General features: G+C 49.5%; 1 protein-coding gene across 2 annotated transcripts in view; it reads left to right on the forward strand.

Annotated features, from left to right (window-relative positions):
- The window catches only part of Fbxl2 (F-box and leucine rich repeat protein 2), a 42,552-nt gene that overhangs the window by 13,750 nt on the left and 9,286 nt on the right, over positions 1 to 19,516 (forward strand). Inside the window, exons 3-9 of one of the 2 annotated variants that reach the window (XM_052189266.1) lie at positions 8,748 to 8,802; positions 9,001 to 9,075; positions 10,147 to 10,241; positions 16,135 to 16,203; positions 16,293 to 16,388; positions 17,701 to 17,827; positions 17,941 to 18,015. In XM_052189266.1, coding sequence (XP_052045226.1) covers positions 8,748 to 8,802; positions 9,001 to 9,075; positions 10,147 to 10,241; positions 16,135 to 16,203; positions 16,293 to 16,388; positions 17,701 to 17,827; positions 17,941 to 18,015 — 592 coding nt within the window. Of the gene's footprint in view, positions 1 to 8,747; positions 8,803 to 9,000; positions 9,076 to 10,146; positions 10,242 to 16,134; positions 16,204 to 16,273; positions 16,389 to 17,700; positions 17,828 to 17,940; positions 18,016 to 19,516 lie in introns of those variants that run through there. The other variant, XM_052189267.1, reaches the window with a different exon arrangement.

The following is a 19,516-nucleotide window of genomic DNA, read 5'->3' on the forward strand; positions in this document are numbered from 1 at the left end:
CAGTCTTATGGAGGCATTTTCTTAATTAAGGTCCCCTCTTCTCAGATGGCTTTAGTTTGTGTCAAATTGGCATAAAACTGCCTAGCACAGAGGATGACTGTTGGAAGCCGATTCTCTCTGTCCTCTATATAGGTTCTGGGGCTGGGACTGAGGCCTGAACCACCCTGTAACAGGAGCCAGACTCCCAGAGACGGTCATGAGTAACTAACAGCCGGTCTCTGGGCTGCAGTGATAGAAGATAGTGGGATCGTGTCCAAGGGGAGGGAAACTTAGAATTGTTCTAAGTTATTCTAAAATTAAGCTGTAGTAATAATAATGAAGTTGCTTTTATAATGGTATAACCAGTTGGCAATTCTTCAGAAAAGAACACAAAATAATCACATGGTGGTAATGTCTTCTCTTGGGTGCACTACAGCCCCGTGTATCCCAGCAGCCCGAGCAACGGGGCAAGGTGGGCTCTGGTTTTCCCTGCACCGCATTCTTCCCTATGCATGCAGATAAAGTTGAATCTACAAGTGAGCAGGGTAAACAACATCAGCCAGTGGTAAAACAGATAAGAATACCAAGTACTAAAACAATCACACAGTATGAAAGTCACACGAGCTGAAGCCAGGTAAGGCAGCTCACGCCTTCAGCCCGGCGCTGCAAGGCAGAGGCAGGTGGGTCTCTGTGAACTGCAAGGCTACCTTGGTCTATAGTGAGACCTCTCCAAAGAAAGGAAAAAAACAAAACAAAACAACGCACACAAAAACTTATTTCTGGAACTTGACCATTTAATATTTCCAGACCATAGTTGGCTTCCCCTAAAATTAAAGCTGCAAATACGCCAAAGTACATGATCCAAACAGTTGAAAACACCAGCAGCACACGTACACAAATATTCATAGCAGAATTGTTCACGAGAGGCAGAACAAGCATCTCCAGATGCCCATCAGCAGATGGCTAGGCGAGTGAATCACGATCCAGACATACAGAGAGAGACGCTGTGTATGGCGTGGACGAGGGTAAAGAGCTCTCCAGGGAGGCCAGCCACGCTCCAAGGGCTGGCATGGCCATTTATCTGAAGGATCGGGGAGGTGGCATTCAGCCGGAAGCCCATCCTCAGTGTGGCGACGGCCAGGGCCCAGGACGAGGCTGGCTTCATATGTGGCATTTCACTTGGGTGATGGGACTGTGTTAGAGCTGATGGTGTAACACCAGTATCTGCTGAACTGTGCGGCTAAAATGGTTGATGTTACGTCACAGGATTTTACCTCCACGCAAAACATCTCTTGCAAATGTCGGTCAGAGCTGATGTTAAAGACCAAGTTACATTTGACCTCAGCACTAATGAGGAAATCAGAAGCAGAAGGCAAATCTTTAATAAACATAATCTAGTGGTGGTAGTAGTATTTTTATTTTTACTTCATCATTACTGTTTTGTTTTGAGACACGGTCTTACTACATAGCCTCAGGTGTCCTGGAACTCTCTGAGTAGACCAGGCTGGCCTCAAACTCACAGAGATCCATCTCCCTCTCCCTCTGCCTCTGCCTCTGCCTCTGCCTCTGCTTCTTGGAGTGCTGGGATCAAGGCGTGCTCCACCACATCCGGATAAGTATTGCTTTTAGAGGAAAGAAAATGTTGCTAATGCTGGCCATATGGAGGAATCAGTGAGAGTCGGGGTGCTGTGAGAGGGTGACCAGAGCAGTGGAGAATGAGAGGTGACCAGAGCAGTGGGGAGGCTTGCAGCATGAGCTGCTGCTGAATTTCTAGACTACAGGGATAGTAATGCACGGTAAGATAGAGGTAGGGGTTAAAAACATCATTAGATGTCCGGGACAATAGCTCATGCCTATAACTCAGTATTTGGGAGCCTGAGACAGGAGGATGGCTGCAAGCTCTAGGCTGGCCTCATGTAGAGTGAGACCCTGACTCAAAATGTAAAAAAGAAAAGTATTTTTCTTGTTTGTTTCTCTGTTTGGTTTGGAGGCCATGAAGATGTTTGCTTCTTTGAGGATCATGAGACTAATTATAGACGAAAATGTTAAATTAGGCTTTGTTTGGAGCGAGGGAAGAGCAATGAACACGGGAGGCCGGAGGGCAGGGCCAGAGAGTGATCCCGGTGCTGTAGCTGCTTCCATACCCATGTTCCATGCTAAGCCCTGGCGTAGGTACATCTGCTTGAGGTGCTGCTGTTGTTATTAATACTTGTGTATTCTATCCGTGTGTTTGTGTGTGTGTGTGTGTGTGCGCTCGCACGCGCGCAGAAACTTGGGACAAATGGGGGTCAGAAGACAACTTACAGGAATTGGTTCTCTCCTTCTGTCACGTGGGTTCTGAGGACCAAACTTGGGTTGTCAGATTGGCAGTGAGCACCTCTATCCACTGTGCAAGCTCTCTAGGCCTTATCGGGTTTTATAGAAACTAAACCAGCGCTGGGCGGGGTGGTGCACACCTGTAATCCCAGCACTCTGGGAGGCAGAGGCAGGCAGATTTCTGAGTTGGAGGCCAGCCTGGTCTACAGAGTGAGTTCCGGAACAGCCAGGGCTATACAGAGAAACCCTGTCTCGGAAAAAAAAAAAAAAATTCCAAAACAAAACAAAAACAAAAAACAAAAAACAAAAAAAAAAAAAGAAAGAAAGAAAGAAAAGGAAAAAGAAACTAAACCAGCCATGTTTTAGAGACCAGAGACCCAAACACAACAAAATTCTTTGCCCTAAAGTTTCTCCCTATTCACTTCTCAAATACTTCCAGGCCCCAGGAGGGTGTGGCCTGTCAGCAGCCAGGAGGGGTGAGGCTGTCAGCAGTTGCCTGAGCCTTTGGATTCTTGTAGTCCCTCCGAGATTCAGGAGAACTCCAGTCTCAATGCAAGCTACAGCTGAGCTGCATCTGAGCCTCTTTTATTTCCCCTGCAGTAGTTTAAAAATCCAGAGTGCTGGGACGCAGCGGTGGCCAGTGGTCTGACTGGAGTTTACCTGAACCTGAGGACTATGAGTGAGCAGGTGCTGGCCCTCCAGATGAAAGACCAGTGCTCTCTGGGAAGTAAACCAAACTAAACAACCAAACAACAACAGAGGGACCCTGTGGAGGGGGCCCGTGTCCACTTAGAAGGGAAGTTTGAGGAGATCCTGGTAAGCCACTTAGGGGAAGCTGTCCTTCCTTAACATACAGGACGGAGTACACACGGAGTGCTTTGCAGTCTGCAGAGGGAGTTGAAGCCCACCTCAGCCGCCGGTCTCATGCACGTCATAGCCCAGGCACCCTCCTAGGAGGTCCTTTCTTAGACGCGTCTCCCTCCTTCTCAAAGGGTAAAACCTTGAAGACACTCAGTTCCTACCATAAAGCACTTCTCTGCTTCCCCCAAGCCTGACCTCCATCTTCCTCTCTTTTGTGCTCAGTCTATAAAATGGCGGGAAGCTTTGGTCAGTGTTCCTGCAGCATTGAGATGATTCCCCATCAGGGTGGATTTACTCTCCCAGTGCTGTTCTCTGGAAGAAATTCAACGGGGGTGGGGGAGAGCTGGGAGGGGGGGCTGGCACTCTATTGCTAATACTAAATGGTTAATAAATGGTTAAAAGCTTAAAAAAAAAAAAGCTCTGTTCTTTTTTTTTATTTGATATATTTTTTATTTACATTTCAAATGATTTCCTCTTTCCAAGCCCCCTCCCACTCCCCGAAAGTCCCGTAAGCCCCCTTCTCTCCCCCTGTCCTCCCACCCACCCCTTCCCAGCTCCGTTCTTTCTAGGACCTAGAATGATGTAAGCAAATTGGAAAAACTGGCCCACGTAGGAGAAGACTGGTCAGGCCAGCCCCTCAGCGCCCTGGTCACTGAGATCACCAACTAAGCTCCACTCAGCAGCGTAAGATTCAGGGAAGAATTCTCAGAAAAAGACATATGCAAAGGGAAGAAGAAGACAAGACAACAGAACCTCTGGGGGGAAGAATCATCCTGGCAGGGGGCGGATCAAGCTGGAGAGAGACTTGGTGAGGAAGAGCGAGGCCTGCTGTTACAGAGGCCTGGAGTTCAGTTCCCCGCACCATATCAAGTGGCTTACAGCTGCCTGGAAGCCATCTGTAGGCTGGAGCTCTGGCCTCCGAGGGCACCTGCATTCACTTCCACACAGCCACACACCCATGTTAGTAACACACGCTGTAACACAATGACTAGCCAGGCGGTGGTGGCACACACCTTTAATTTTAGCTCTCAGGAGGCAGAGGCAGGCAGGTCTCTGAGTTTGAGGACAGCCTGGTTTATGAAGTGAGTTCCAGTACTGCCAGCTACACAGAAAAATCCTGTCTCAAAAAAACCATAACAGCAACAACAGCAGCAGCAACAACAACAACAACAACAACTAAAAGGTGATATGAACGAACATATATGCAGTAGGTCCTGTAAGAAAAAAAGTCATACAAATGTTTGACAAAATAATGGTCCCCAAAGCGTTCAAACCTGGTTACACACAGCCCACAGGTCAAAAAGCAGTGAATTCCATGTGAACACACATGGTGACCAACATGCTAAAACCCACAAAACCCAAACAGAGCTGAACAGTGGGCCTGCAGCATGGAGAGCAGTGATGAGAGCCCCCCTTAGGTCTATGAGCAGTGACTCCAAAGGGAAGGTGTTTGTTAAAGTGCTGAAGGAGAATTCTTCTGTCCTAAAACTATACGGTCGGTCTGTCCCCTTTAAAACAGCCTGGAGCTGGGCTGGCGGCGCACAGCTTGATTCGAGCACTCAGGAAGCAGAGGCAGGGTGATCTCTTTGAGTTTGAATCTAGCTTGGTTTACATAGTGAAGTCTAGGACAGTCAGGGCAATGTAGAGAGACACCCTGTCTCAAAAAACAAGCACAGAGGCCCTGGCTGGTGAGATGGCTCAGCAGGTAAAGGCTCTTGCTAAGCAGGCCTAGTGTTTCAGGGACCAATGTTACAGTGGAAAGAGAGCCAGCTACAGAAGGCTGTTGTCTGACCTCTGCATGTAGTGTGTGGCTTGTCCACACCCATACACCTGGACACACACACACACACACACAATATAGACACAAAGAATACATTTCAATTAAAAATAAGCCTTTTCAAATAAATTCACCCTGAGAATTATCACAAACACCCCTGCATAAGCGCTAAAGAGCTCTCTCTCCACGAAGACATTACATTTCCAGGAAGGAATGACAATGTAAGAGGTCGGCGCAGTAAGTGGAAAGTGTGTTTTACCTCACCGGATGCCTTAGAGCTACTGACTGGTGTTTCTCTCTCTCTCTCTCTCTCTCTCTCTCTCTCTCTCTCTCTCTCTGTGTGTGTGTGTGTGTGTGTGTGTGTATGTGTGTTTTCTCTTCTGATACTCTAAAAAGTTTGATTCTGTCAAGTTCCTGCAAATTCAGTGTGATGTCAGTAAGTTTCAGAGAATTTTCTTATGCAGGTTAACATGATTCTAGAATATTAATGTAAATTCAGATAAAGGATTTCATGCATGATGGGACTTCAAAACATCGGGCAGATCTCTGTAGTTAACATGGGACTTAAGGGTGCAGAACAGACAGACCAACAGAACAGCTGTCATGTCTACAAGTAGATTTGTGTCATTCCTGTTGCTGTGACAAAATATTCCAACTATGAGGCAACTTGGGATGAAAATGTCCATTCTGGTCCACAAATGGTCTGTGTCCATCGACTTCCCATGTCGAGTAGCGAGGGTAAGCCCGTTAGGCCGTTAGTGCCTAGTGGCCATCTCCATGGTGGTCCTAGAGTCTGACGCGTTGACAACACAGTTGTAATCTTCACTACTTCCTTGTGTATGGTATAACTCTATGCTCTCCCGAATTGTCACAGAGGACGCTGGGAGGTACTCTTCAGAAGCATTCTCCAAGGGGCCCTGGCTCTCCTACTTCAGTCAACTCTGTTTATTTTTTGTTTTTATTTTTAAAAAATTACTCATTTGTGTGCGAGACACATACACACACACACACACACACACACACACACACACACAGAACACGGACAGACGGACAGACTTGGGGGTCGTGACCCTTCCCTGCCATGTGCTTTCCCTGGCCAGCCCTCTTTGTCCATGCCTTGTGCTCTTGGATCTTTCTATCAGCATCTGTTTTGTTCATCAAACCCTGAGTCAGGAACTGGTATGAGCCATAGATTGATTGGCCATTGGTAATATCACCATGGCTACTTGTGGAAATCAAACTGCACTCAGTTTAAAGATGTGTGTGGGGAACAGGATGTCAGTACCCAGGCGACACAGTTTTCCTTCAGTGACGTGAAGCTGGGGACTCTGACGAGAGCAGGTGTGTGCGCTTTGCCCACTTGGTCCCTGTCTGTTTTCAATATACAAAGGTCTTGTTCACTTTGAGTGAGTGTAGATTTTTCCAAACAGTGTGCTCACTAAAAGAAAACTTCTTCACCCAGTGGCCAGCGGAGTCTTAAGGGAGACATCTTTGTTATGTCAAACTTTTCCAGACAGTGTATGTGTGGCCCCAGGCTTTTGGGCCAGCCACACTGCCTGGGTTCAGGTCCAGCACCACCCTTCACACACACACACACACACACACACACACTTTCTTGCTCCCATAACCCTGTCTCTGAAATGGACACCATAGTCCTCTCCTGGGGTGGCCGTCAGGTGAGGTGTGGGTGGCACAGTCAGTGGCTGTCCTTATAATCAGACGTGTTGCTGTTACTGAGACAGTAGATTGATTCTCCACGTGGCACGCCCTTGAGGATGTCAAGGACACCCGGCTGAGTCCCTTTTACTTTATACACTTCTGCATTGGACCTCAGCATGAGATGTGTGCACAGGTAGTTTGTGGGGCCGCTGGTGAGCTAGCGGTGTGGTTGTTGGGGCAGGAGGGTCTATAAGCGAGCAAGATAAATTCCCATGGAGGTCAGGTGGGGAGACCCCGACGGAAGCATATGTGTGTATTGCTCTGCTGTGGAATACTGCAGGCTCACAGTTGAGAATGAAAGACAGCCTTCCCTGACAACCTTTCCCCACCCCGGCCCCTCAAAAGAAACAGGCTGGACAGGAAGCCATTGAAGAGAACTCTTCAAAAATTGTGATAGGGCTCTTCTGGGGATGGTGCTTAGAGTCGCTCAGGATGGTCCAGTGTTTGACACACAATAGTAGGCTTTCCTGTGACACAGCCTCTAACAAAACTAGAGGGCTGTCTGAGCCCCTGGCAATGGGATTGTTTACACCCAGAAGGCTGGGAAAGCACCTGCATCCTGCATCCTGCATCTGCCTGCAGCGTGTGTCCAGGCAGACTGCGAGGGTTCCCGCTGTGAGACCCAAAGTCCTCAGGAGAGTGTCTAAGACAAAGCAGAGGTCTGCAGGGCATGTGGGGGCTCTGTGTGTGCCAAGCGTGCCCGTGACAGGATCAAGCGGGCTGTCCTTACTGAGGAGCCGAAAAACCATCGTGACAGTGTTGGAGGCACAAGCAGTCAGAATGCAGAATAAATATAAAGTTTTTTTTTTTAAGTAATAAAAACAGTTTGGGCTGGAGAGATGACCCAGTGGTTAAGAGCACTGACCGCTCTTCCAGAGGTCCTCAGTTCAATTCCCAGCAACCACAAGGTGGCTCACACCCATCCATAATGAGATTTGATGCCCTCTTCTGGAGTGTCTGAAGATAGCAACAGTGTACTCACATATTTTAAGTAAATGTAATAAAAAAGTTGTGATGGGGGCTCTGAAGTGTAGCTTTGCACGGCTGATGGCTTGGGGTGGGGGTGGAGAAGGACTCGGTTCTTCTCCTAAGGGGCTGACCGCTGGGACCTGAACCGTGCTCCCATGAGTAAACTGGTAATGATAGTTTGATGTGTTTTGTCTTGTTTTTCTTTTTCTTCTTCTTGGAGGAGGTCATGAGGGGCGGGGGCTGGGAGATGATCAGAGTCCATTATGTGAAATTCCCACATACTCAGTAAAAATATTATGTCAGGGGTGGGGGGAAAGTAAGACTCGGTATGCTCGGTATGTCCACACACAGGTCCACACTGGCATTGGTGCACTTAGGTCATCTGTCTGTTCCGGCCAGTGCAGCCTTGGCGTTGGCCTCTGGCGTTCAGAGCGCTGCCTGTCAGAGTGATGTCTGTCGTCTCTCGGCCTGTGGTACGGTGTAGGGCCACCACGGTCCCATGCGGCACTGCGGCACTGCGGCATTCTAGGGCTCTGTCATCAGTGTCAGAGGGGCCCCCTGAGACCCTGCCACACCCGAGGCCACTTTCCTCTAAAGCCATTACAGATGGCACCAGGACTCAGTGGGTTGCTCTGCGTCCTTCCTGGTCTCTCTCTTGTCCTCTGACTCCTTTTGCTACGAGGAAAACCACGCAGAGCAGGGGCCCTCTGCCAGGTGAACAGATACTTGTAACCGAGTGGGTTTCCCGTTGGAACCGCATCATTCTACGCCGGGAGCTGGTCTGCGCGCTAGGCACATTGGCAGGCAGGGAGCTAGTTAGCCCTGCCTCAGCACCAGGAAACCAGGCAGAGTGCTGGTCTTCAAGGAGGCGGAAGAAGGGTCCATTTTTCCATGGCTGGTTCAGTGACTTCTCTTTTGAGAGAATTTGTGTGACACGACTAAAGCAGAATACACACATGAAGACTCTTAGATTTTTACAGCAGCGACAAGAACTCAGTGTGTGCTCTGGGCTGCCAGGCGGGGCTCTTGGGAAGTCTGTGTATCCAGGCAATGCTTTAGATTTTGTCTTCAAGTTCTAATGTAAAATATTGACACCATCTCCTCTGTTTGCCTTTTCTCTCTCTAGAATATTCTCCTTCTTGGACATCGTAACTCTATGCCGATGTGCACAGATTTCCAAGGTAGAGTATTGCCTGACTTCTCATTATGAGCAGAGACGGGTTTAGTTCAAAGATAGCATTACAGTTAAACCTTGCCTACTAACATAACAGTACACTTTATTTTTACTTAATATACACCAAGAATAAAAGTTTGGCTAAGAGACATGACAAACCAGCTCGTGCCCTCACCCAGCCTCCTCCTCTACATCTGTCTCCCAGGCCTGGAACATCTTAGCCCTGGATGGCAGCAACTGGCAGCGAGTGGATCTTTTTAACTTTCAAACAGATGTAGAGGTAAGTTAGTTCAGTTGATTAGTTTATTTGGTGTGTGTGTGTGTGTGTGTGTGTGTGTGTGCGCGCGCGCTGAGGCATCTCTCTGGCCCCGTGAGTGGTGCTGTTTTTGAGACAGGGTCTCTCCGTTTTGCAGGCACCCACAGCAGGTGGGCAGAGGGGCTGCAGGCTCAGAGGGTGAGGGCGCCAGCTGCTCCTGCACAGGACCTGGGTTTGGTTCCCAGTACCACATGGTTGGTCACAACTGTCTGTAACTCATGTTCTAGGCAGTCTGAGGCCCGCTTCTGGCCTCTGAGGGCTCCTGCATACACGTCACACACAAACTCACACAGGCAGGCACACATACATGTAATGAGATAAACTAATTTTAAAAATTAGACTGAAGAAACTGAGAAACAAATCGGTTGAGTCTAAGTCTGTACACATTAGGGACCTGGGTGACACACCTGTGGGTTCACAGCAACGGCAGAATGACATGTTGACGTGACAGAGCTCAGGGCTTCTCTACTCTTTCTGAGCATGTGTGCTTCCCTGAGACAAGGCACTAGCATGCCTTCAGAGACTGGCCACCTGAGGCCAGGAGATGGCTCAGTGGGCAAAAGCACTTGACCCCAAGCTTGCCACGTGGCAGAAGGAGAGAACAGATTCTTGCAAATTGGCCTCTGACCTTGTCTTAGTCAGGGTTTCTGTTCCTGCACAAACATCATGGCCAAGAAGCAAGTTGGGGAGGAAAGGGTTTATTGAGCTTACACTTCCACATTGCAGTTCATCACTAACTGCATGCCACACGCACACTTAATGCACGCACATTAAAAAGACTGACTTCCCTTTCAGCAACATTGTTTTATCCTCCCAGTGACTTCCTTAGCTACGGTCCAGTCCAGTCTGATGGCCGTGAGTATGGGGAGGGTGTGTCCTAAGCCTTTGAAAGGTAGCGAGGCTCTCAGAGAGTCCTCACAGGGTGCTGGCCTGGCGGAACACAGTCCTCATCGCCTGCAGTAAGGAACCGTTCGGCGTACACTGTTAAGTAAGCAAGATGCAAAAGTGACCGTTCCCCATCTTTGTTTGTTTAAGGGCCGAGTGGTGGAAAACATCTCCAAGAGGTGCGGTGGCTTCCTCAGAAAGCTCAGCCTGCGGGGCTGCATCGGTGTCGGGGACTCCTCCTTGAAGTGAGTGACAGTCACAGTGACCACTTGGCTACAGCAGCTGGTGGCTGACATCAGAAAAAGCAACGTGAAAACGTGAACCTGGTCTAGAATTTTCTTCGCCCTTTCTGTGGTGATTCCCATAGTGAGGGCCTCTGTCCTGGGGACGAATGGGTCACCTGCCTAGTGTGAGCCCGGGGCAGTTACAGAGCACAGGGAGTGCGTGTGTGTGTGTGTGTGTGTGTGTGTGCGCGCTCGCGCGCGCGCGCGCGCGCACACACAGGGGTGTGGGGAGGGGGTGCGGGGGTGCAGGGGGGTATGTGGGAGTGCCAGGGGTGTGGGGTTGTGGGGGTGTGCGGGAGTGCAGGGGTGTGCGGGAAGGGGGTGCGGGGAGTGCGGGCGTGCTGGGGTGTGCGGCAGATCAGCACTGAGACTTGTATTTGTCCAGTCTCCTCTGTCCCCTCCCTGCCCCCTGCTGTCTTTCAAGTTTCTTAGAAGACTTTACTCACACACAAAGCAATTCTTTCAAAAATGCCTTTACGGTAAGGTAGAATTCTGCTTACTCGCATGGGACAGGGTTATCACATTATGTCATTTTTCCCAGCAGTCAGTATCGCTTGTGCAGCTAAATGCGTACCCCGTCCTCCTAGGTGCTCCCTGGGAGCAGCAAAGGGTTTATTCCACTTACAGTTTCCAGTCCGTCATCAGAGACCCCAAGGCTGTAGCCTGAGGCAGAGGGACACTGCTTCTCAGCCAGCTCAGCGTCTTCTCTTACCAGCCAGGCCCTCCTGTTTAGGGACGGTGTTTGCCATGGTGGCCGGGCCTCCCTCCTTGATGAGCAGTTAGAGCAGTCCCAGAGCTGGCCACCGCTCAGCCTGCAGACACAGTTCTCCAGCGAGGTTGGCGTCTCCTCCCAGGTGACTCCAGGTTTATCTGTAGTTGACAGGCAGAGCTAACTATGACACTGGGCTTGGCGGGAAGCATTTCACCTGCTGAGCCTTCGCTCCAGCCCATAACAGATTTTAAAAATTAAAAAAAGTCATTCTATTACCTAGCTCTGGCTATCCTGGAACTTGCTGTGCAGTGTGGCTGTGGTCAACACCCAGGACCTAGGAGGGCGGATGCAGGCTGTGCAGTGTGGCTGTGGTCAACACCCAGGACCTAGGAGGGCGGATGCAGGCCGTGCAGTGTGGCTGTGGTCAACACCCAGGACCTGGGAGGGCAGATGCAGGCCGTGCAGTGTGGCTGTGGTCAACACCCAGGACCTAGGAGGGCAGATGCAGGCCGTGCAGTGTGGCTGTGGTCAACACCCAGGACGTACCAGTGTGAGAAATGCTGTAATGCGACTGTCACTGTGTGCGGTGTAGATATACTAATAAATTGAAGACTAGTCTAGGCCATAGGCCGGTTTTTCTGCCCACAAAGCTTTTTGTACATCAGTGAAATGGACTGAATCTAGCTTGCCCTGAAGCTAATATATGTGCTAATAGGCCTGATGTAGCTAACTTACAGTATAAGACATAAATCTAACAGTTGTCTCACTGAAGACACCAAAGTAAATGTGAAAATGTGGTCTGCTATTGGGCTATCAACGACCATTTATTTGCTTGCTTGTTTCTTTGTCTTAGGATCTCATGATGTAGCCCTGGCTAGCCTAGAACTTGTTCTATAGACCAGGCTGGCCTAGAGGTCACAGAGATCCTCCTGTCTCTACCTCCTGAGGCCTGGGGTTAAAAGTGTGCACCACCACTGCCTGATGATAAATATCTTCTCACCATGGAATGGAAATCCCTGACTCATGAGGAAAACACTACCGAGAGACAAGACTGGTTTGTTCTGAATTTGAGCCCAAAAATCCGTATTGATTGCGCAGATATCTGTGCATCGGAGGAAGACTCTGTTCCCGTGTGCACAGCTGCAACGATTCAGAGCAGTTGTCCTGGGACTCGTTACCCTTGCTGTAAATACCAACAGTTTGTTCATTTTTATGGCTGAGCAGCAATCCATCCTACAATGTACAGATGCTGTACAGACCCTGGGCTTACGTCCTGTAACCCTGTCTTAGAGGCTGGGGAGACGGCTCTGGGGTTAAGAGCACTTGCTGCCCTTGCAGAGTTCCCAGCACCAGTGTCGGGCAGCTCAAAACCTACTGTGACTGCAGCTCCAGGGATCCAGCGCCCCCTGCTGGCCTCCATGTGCACCTGCATGCATGTGCACACATACATATGGGTAAAATGAAGGGAATTTTATTATCTTGCAACTGTATTTAATACACCAGCCTCACTGAACCTCAAAGCTTAGCCTAGCCTTAGGTCTGCTTTTTATTTTTATTTTTATTTTTATTTTTATTTTTATTTTTATTTTTATTTTTATTTTTATTTTTATTTTTGGATTTGGTGTTTTGGAGACCAGGTTTCTCTGTATAGCCCTGGCTGTCCTGGAACTCACTCTGTAGACCAGGCTGGCCTCGAACTTAGAAATCCACCTGCCTCTGCCTCCCAGAGTGCTGGGATTACAGGCGTGCGCCACCACTGCCCGGCTTAAAACACTGCTATTTAACCACAGAGCTGAGCGAACCTGTCCAGCACGAAGCCTGTCTCATTGTGTAGTTATGATATTGTGTAGTCTTAGACGTTTTATTCAGCATCTGCATCTAAACACAACATGGTCTCCCTGGGGTTTCAGTGTTCATTCTTGTTATCATGTAGTCAGCCAGGAGCTGTGGCCCCGGACATGTGTCAAGAGTATCTGACTGCAGGTGTTTGCACGCTACCCCCACCTTCTGCTCCTCACCTAGCATCTGACCACAGGTGCTAGGTAGCTGTGGTCAGTGACACAGCTTAATGTCAGACAAACTTAAGGGAATGTTTATTTCAGCTCCCAGTTTCAGAAGGGTTAGTCTGAGCTGTCTACCCCTCAATATGTCTGCCACATATTGAGAATATGTGGCAGAGACAATTGTCGATGAACAGGAAGCAGAGAGCAAGATAGGAAAGAGTCAGGGAAAGATAGCTCCAGGAACCCGCTTCCCACAACCTGCTTCCTCCATCTGATCCCTCTCCTCAAAATCCCACAGCATCTAAGGGACCCATTGCAGTGGGGTCCTAAGTAGCCACTCCCAGCTGGGGATCTGCTGCAGTGGGGTCCTGAGCGGTCACTGTTGGCTGGGCATCTGCTGCTGCAGTGGGGTCCTGAGCTGTCGCTGTCAGCTGGGCATCTGCTGCAGTGGGGTCCTGAGCTGTCGCTGTCTGCTGGGCATCTGCTGCAGTGGGGTCCTGAGCTGTCGCTGTCTGCTGGGCATCTGCTGCAGTGGGGTTCTGAGCTGTCGCTGTCTGCTGGGCATCTGCTGCAGTGAGGTCCTGAGTGGTTGCTGTCTGCTGGGCATCTGCTGCAGTGGGGTCCTGAGCGGTCGCTGTCGGCTGCGCATCTGCTGCAGTGTTCACTTTACAGACAGCAGGAGCTTTCGAGTTTGCACCGTTACAGCTGAAGCCGCCGTTGTGAATGGTCGTCTCCTAGAATGGAGCAGTTGGGTCATGGCAGTGAGCGCTTACAGAGGTTTGCTTGCTGCCACAGACCAGGTTCCATTTTTTCATCGGTTGTTTTATTGATTTTTGAGAATTTTTAATACACTTTGGGATCCCAGTGCTTTGCACAGTACCTTTGCAAGGTCGCTCTTCCAGGCTCCTAACTGCCTGACTGAAAGGAAGTTTCTTTGAAGTTTTATTGAATTTAATTTTCAAATCGTTGTGCCTGTGTGGGGGCCTGCATGCACTTATGTGCATGTGTGTGCTGTGCCTGCAGAGGCCAGAAGCGGGCACTGGGTTCCTCTAGAACTGAAGTTATGGACAATTGCGAGCCACCATGTGGGTGCTGGGAACCGAACCTGGATCCTCTGGAAGAACAGCAAGTGCTACTGGCTGCCCAGCCATCCCGCCAGCCCCCGGAGGGGAGGTTCTAATGACAGGCATGTCACTGAGTTCTTGCTTATGGAATGTAAGGGTTCTCTGCAGTCCTGGGCTCACACGCACCCTATCCCGTGCCCACCTTGGGAAAGTCTTCAAGGTTCTTTGTTTTTACTGTGTGTGTGTGTGTGTATGTGTTCATGAGTGTACGCCATGTGTACCTGGTGCTGACTTAGGCCCCAGGGCATCAGCTCTCCTGGAGCTGGAGTTTTAAGTTGCCGTGTGGGTGCCAAGAAGGTAGGCAGAGTTTCTAACTGCTGGGCCCCTCCACAGCCCACCCCTTAGAAATTTTGTAATTTTAACTTAGATCTATTTTGATTCTAAAATTTCCATATGCTTTGCTGTTTTGCCTGCATGTATGCTTGAGTGAGGTTGTCAGATCCTCTAGAACTAGAGTCCCAGACAGATGTGAGCCGCCATGTGGGTGCTGGGAACACAGGACCTCTGGAAGGGCAGCCAGTGCTCTGAACTGCTGAGCCATCGCCCCAGGCCCTTTTGGGGGGGGGGCAGTTGTTGGTGACTGAGCCCAGGGTCTCACTGATGCCGGACTTTCCCACTGAGCCAGGCCCCTGATCAGATCTGGACTTTATATGTAGAACAGGGTACACATTCAGGTTTGGGGTTTGCCTACAGACATCCAGTTATTGTTGCACAATCTGTGTCTTATAGTCAGCCACATGTTTTAACGGCTAGTGCCATTGTGTCTTGAAATCAGACAGCTGGTTTCCAACCCTGCTGACAGAGCCACCAGGGCCACTTGGAGTGTTCTGCTCCTCACAGCTCGCATGCAGTGTGAGAGCTGCGTACACATTTTGTTATTCTTAGTTCTAAATATTGTTTTAAAAAATATATCTTCAATTCCATGTACGTGTTTATCTGTTGGGGTGGGGTGGGTATGCATATTTGGGGGCAATGCCCAAGGGAGTCCAGAAGAGGGCATCCGATCCCCGGAGTTGGAGTTGCGGTTCTTGTGAGCACCACATGGGCTGGGCGCTGGGAGCTGACCTCGGCCCTCTGCAGGGGCAGCGCGTGCTCTTAGCTGCTCTTGCCACTCCAGCCTCCCTGCAGATCTCGGAAGTGCTGTTTCCAGTTGTCTGCTTTCCGGCCGGCTTCTTCCCTGTTCACTATTGGAAATAGAAAACGGATTCATCTTTATTCGTTGATTTTCCCCCTGCAGTGCTGGGGATGGAACCACGTGCATGTCATATATGTGGTTTATAAGTGAGCTATGTCACAGACTAGCTCGTGTGTGTGTGTGTGTGTGTGTGTGTGTGTATGTGTGTGTGTATGTGTGTGCACACGCGTGTTACTGCAAATCGTCCCCAGAGCCTTGTACACACCAGGCGCACCCTTGCCACCGAGCACACCCATTGCCCTCTGCTCCTTGCTTTATTTTGGCGTGTCCCTGATGAGCCTTCCAGGTGACCTTCTTCCTGCTGTAGCTAGTCTGTGGTGTGTAGCTTTCTGCCTCAGGCCTTGCTCTCACCTACAATAAGGCTGCCGCTGTTCTTCAGAACTTGGGGTCCTGGTGGGTAAATGACGTGTCGGTTCTAAGGAGACTGACAGTGGTGAGAGTGCCCCAGGGCACAGCACAGGGAAGATCTTACCTTGCTTCAAGTGGACTTTTTCAGTCCAGACCTCGCATCTCAGCTGATCCGCAAGGTGGGGCTGGAGGAGGGTCAACGGACAGGTAGTGTGGGTCTTTATGCCAGGCTAGCAGTAGACAGCGTCTGGGGGCATTCCCGGTTACTGAGCGGTGTATCTGCCAAGGAGTCTGTGGCCTTTGCTGAGCTGAGTTAAGAGGATTTGGAAAGCTGTTTGAAGTGGGTGGTTGTGCTGCCCTCTAGTGGCCACTTTGTAGATTGCAGCCACCAGAGCACTGCAGCCACAGTGCTTTACAGCTGTTTTTGCTACTTTGGGGAAAACAACTTTTCTTCTTCTTCTTTTCATTTTAGGACCTTTGCACAGAACTGCCGAAACATTGAGCATTTAAACCTCAATGGCTGCACAAAAATCACTGACAGGTAGGAGTAAGGATGGGTCTAGGGAGTGGCCACAGGAGATGGTGAGAAACAAGGTTGAAAACATCTTTAGTTCGCCTGCCTCTTTGCAGCACGTGTTACAGCCTTAGCAGGTTCTGTTCCAAGCTGAAACATCTGGATCTCACGTCCTGTGTGTCTGTTACCAACAGCTCCTTAAAGGGCATCAGGTGAGAGTGCTTGGCATTTGAGGGGGAGGGAGGGTCAAAACAAAACAAAACAAAAAAAAACCAACAACAACAAAAAAAACCATGTGGGCTGAGGAGGTGGCTCTGTCGTAAGGCAGTGAAGACCCAAGTTCCAGGATCCAGAATGCATGTAAACAGGTGGGACCCAAACAGCCAGGACCGGTGGCTCCTGCCTGTGACCCCAGTGCTTGCGAGGGGACCCAGGACTCTCTGGCCAGCCAGCCTAGCTGAACTGGGGAGCTCTATCCAGAGAGACCCTTTGTGATAAGGGGCGGGGGAGACAGACTGTAGGAAAGGGGATGTGAGTCAGTCGTGAAAGATGATGTACAGCTAGGGGCTGGGGAGAGGGCTGGACAGTTAGCAGCACATACTGCTCTTCAGAGAAAACAAGTTCCCAGCACCCATGTTGGGCAGCTAACAGCTGCCTTTAGATCTAGTGGTATGAAGCCCTTTTATGGCCACTGTGGGCCACTACATTCAGAGATATATAATCACACACACACACACACACACACACACACACACACAATTTGAAATTTAAAAGAGATTTTTAATGTTAATTATTTTCTATTTTCTTTTTTAAAAAGATGTATTCATTTTTATGTGCATTGGTGTTTTGCTTGCATGTATGTCTGTGTGAGGGTGTCAGATCCTCTGGGACAGGAGTCACAGACAGATGTGAGCCACTGTGTGGGTGCTGGGAATTGAACTGAAGACGTCCAGAAGAGTGCCAGTGCTCTTAACCATAGAGCCATCTCTCCACCCTGTTTTCTATTTTCAGTGCTATCATTTTCTTTTTGTGGTGGATAAGTACATAAAATTGTAATTAATAGTGAAAGTGTGAAATCCTAAGCAAAACTTGTGACTTTGAAATGGCCCTCCAGATGCTCAGACGCTCACTGAGATGTGCAGAATTTGAGGCTAGGTTAGTGTTTGTTTGATCCTTAATCGAGCTACGTCATGGTTTTTGTTTGTGAGTTCATTACAATCAACTGATTTTTTAAAAAAAATTAATAACAAAAGCTTGCAAGCACTTGAGGAAGATTCCTCGAAGTCAGTCTGGCCATGCAGAACATGTCCACACATATGTGCACTTACACCGAGAATCCCTAAACCCAGCCCCAGGGTGCTCAGTGCCTTGGACTGAGGCATTCCCCGTGACGCCACTGGTTGAGGAGGAAGTGGTTCAGCCAGGTTCTGGGCTTAGTCTCCTCTCTAGGTTGTTTGTGGTGGACTGAGTTCAGCACCTTCTGCAGGAGGCTGCACAGGGTGCTGTTGTTCTTTGTTCTCTCAGCGAGGGCTGCAGGAGCCTGGAGTATCTGAACCTCTCCTGGTGTGACCAGATTACTAAGGAAGGCATTGAGGCGCTGGTGCAGGGGTGCCGGGGCCTGAAAGCTCTGCTCCTGAGGGGCTGTACCCAGGTACAGAGGTCACACATCTGGCCAGCCTGTTTTCCTTGCTGTGGTGCTCATCTTGTGCCTGACCGGTTCTCTCACCTGGACTCTGTCCTTCTTTCATTCCCTCACCCACTCAGTTAGAGGATGAAGCTCTAAACCACATCCAGAACCACTGCCACGAGCTCGTGAGCCTCAACCTGCAGTCTTGCTCCGTGAGTATCGGCCTGGGCATCCGTGCGCATCGCCCTGCCTGCCGCGCCTGTGCGCAGCACCCCTGTCAGCTGCCCATGCCCCGGGTGGCATGGCTGGCATCTGCCACATGGCCTCGCTCTGACTCCTCATCCTCTGTCCTCACTGGAGGTGAGAGATCAGTAATAACGCGGCGTGCCCAGCACAGGCTACGGCTCCTCCCCTCCCCGGGACGATTAGATCAGCTTTGTTAACTTCTATACGGTATTCATGTGTATGTGTGTGTTATATATATCATATATATCACCCATATATATGAGAAGCAGATGGACAAGGTATCACTGCACAGCCCAGGCTAGCCTGCAGTGCCCAGTTATCATGCCCCTGAGGGTGTACTGAAAGCAGGGATTACAGGTGTGGGACATATGCCTGGCTCTTACAAAACATCAGGACTGCAGTTCCTAATCACCACCTCGCTGTTAGATCTCAATGTCACTTCATGTCATTTCTTTTTGGCACATAGGAGCTGATGGCCCCTCTGATCCCCCAGTGAGTATAAATAGCCCTGGGCTGGGAAGATAGCCCAGTCAGTTAAGTGCTGGCTTTGCAAACACAAGGGCATGAGCTTGATCCATAGAGCCCAAGTCAACAAGCGAGCTCCGGGCAAGCAGACACAGGGTTCCCCAGCTCACTGGTCAGTTCTGAGCCAGCAGCAGAATGTGTCTCTGGAAAGGCAGCCAGCACCTGAAGAATGATACTTGAGGTTGTATATGTTCACGCACACACAGACACACGTATATATACATACAGACACACACACAGACACCTACACATGCATACACACATACACACACATACACATATACACACAAAGACACAGACACACACATGCCCACATGCATCTGGCCAGCCTGTTTTCCTTGTGTGGTGCTCATCTTGTGCCTGACCTCTGTTCTCTCACCTGGATTCTATCCTTCTTTCATTCCCTCCACCCACTCAGAGGATGAAGCTCTAAAACACATTCACACAGACACACTCTTATATTCACACATACGCACACTTATATACACACAGACACACATATATACATGCACATACACACATGCACATTCACACAGACACACATATATACACGCACATACACACATGCACATTCACACAGACACACATATATACATGCACATACACACATGCACATTCACACAGACACACATATATTCATGCACATACACACATGTACATTCACACAGACACATACATGTACATGCACACTTGCACATTCACACAGGCACACATACACATGCACACACACACACACACATACATACACACATGCACAGCAGCAGTAGTTCTGTAAACACGGCATTCACAAGAGAAGGCCAGCACGTCTCTGTAGGCAATGCCTTCCTCACTGCTGTGTGTGGCTGTGCAGGTTCAGGGGTTGCATAGCCCAAGGGGAAGAAGCTAGATGTTTGGGAAATCCAAGAGAAAGCCATTGCATTCAGCTTCAACAAATGAATCCGG

This window comes from Apodemus sylvaticus, chromosome 7 (genome assembly GCF_947179515.1).
Source record: "Apodemus sylvaticus chromosome 7, mApoSyl1.1, whole genome shotgun sequence".
Lineage (NCBI taxonomy): Eukaryota > Metazoa > Chordata > Mammalia > Rodentia > Muridae > Apodemus > Apodemus sylvaticus.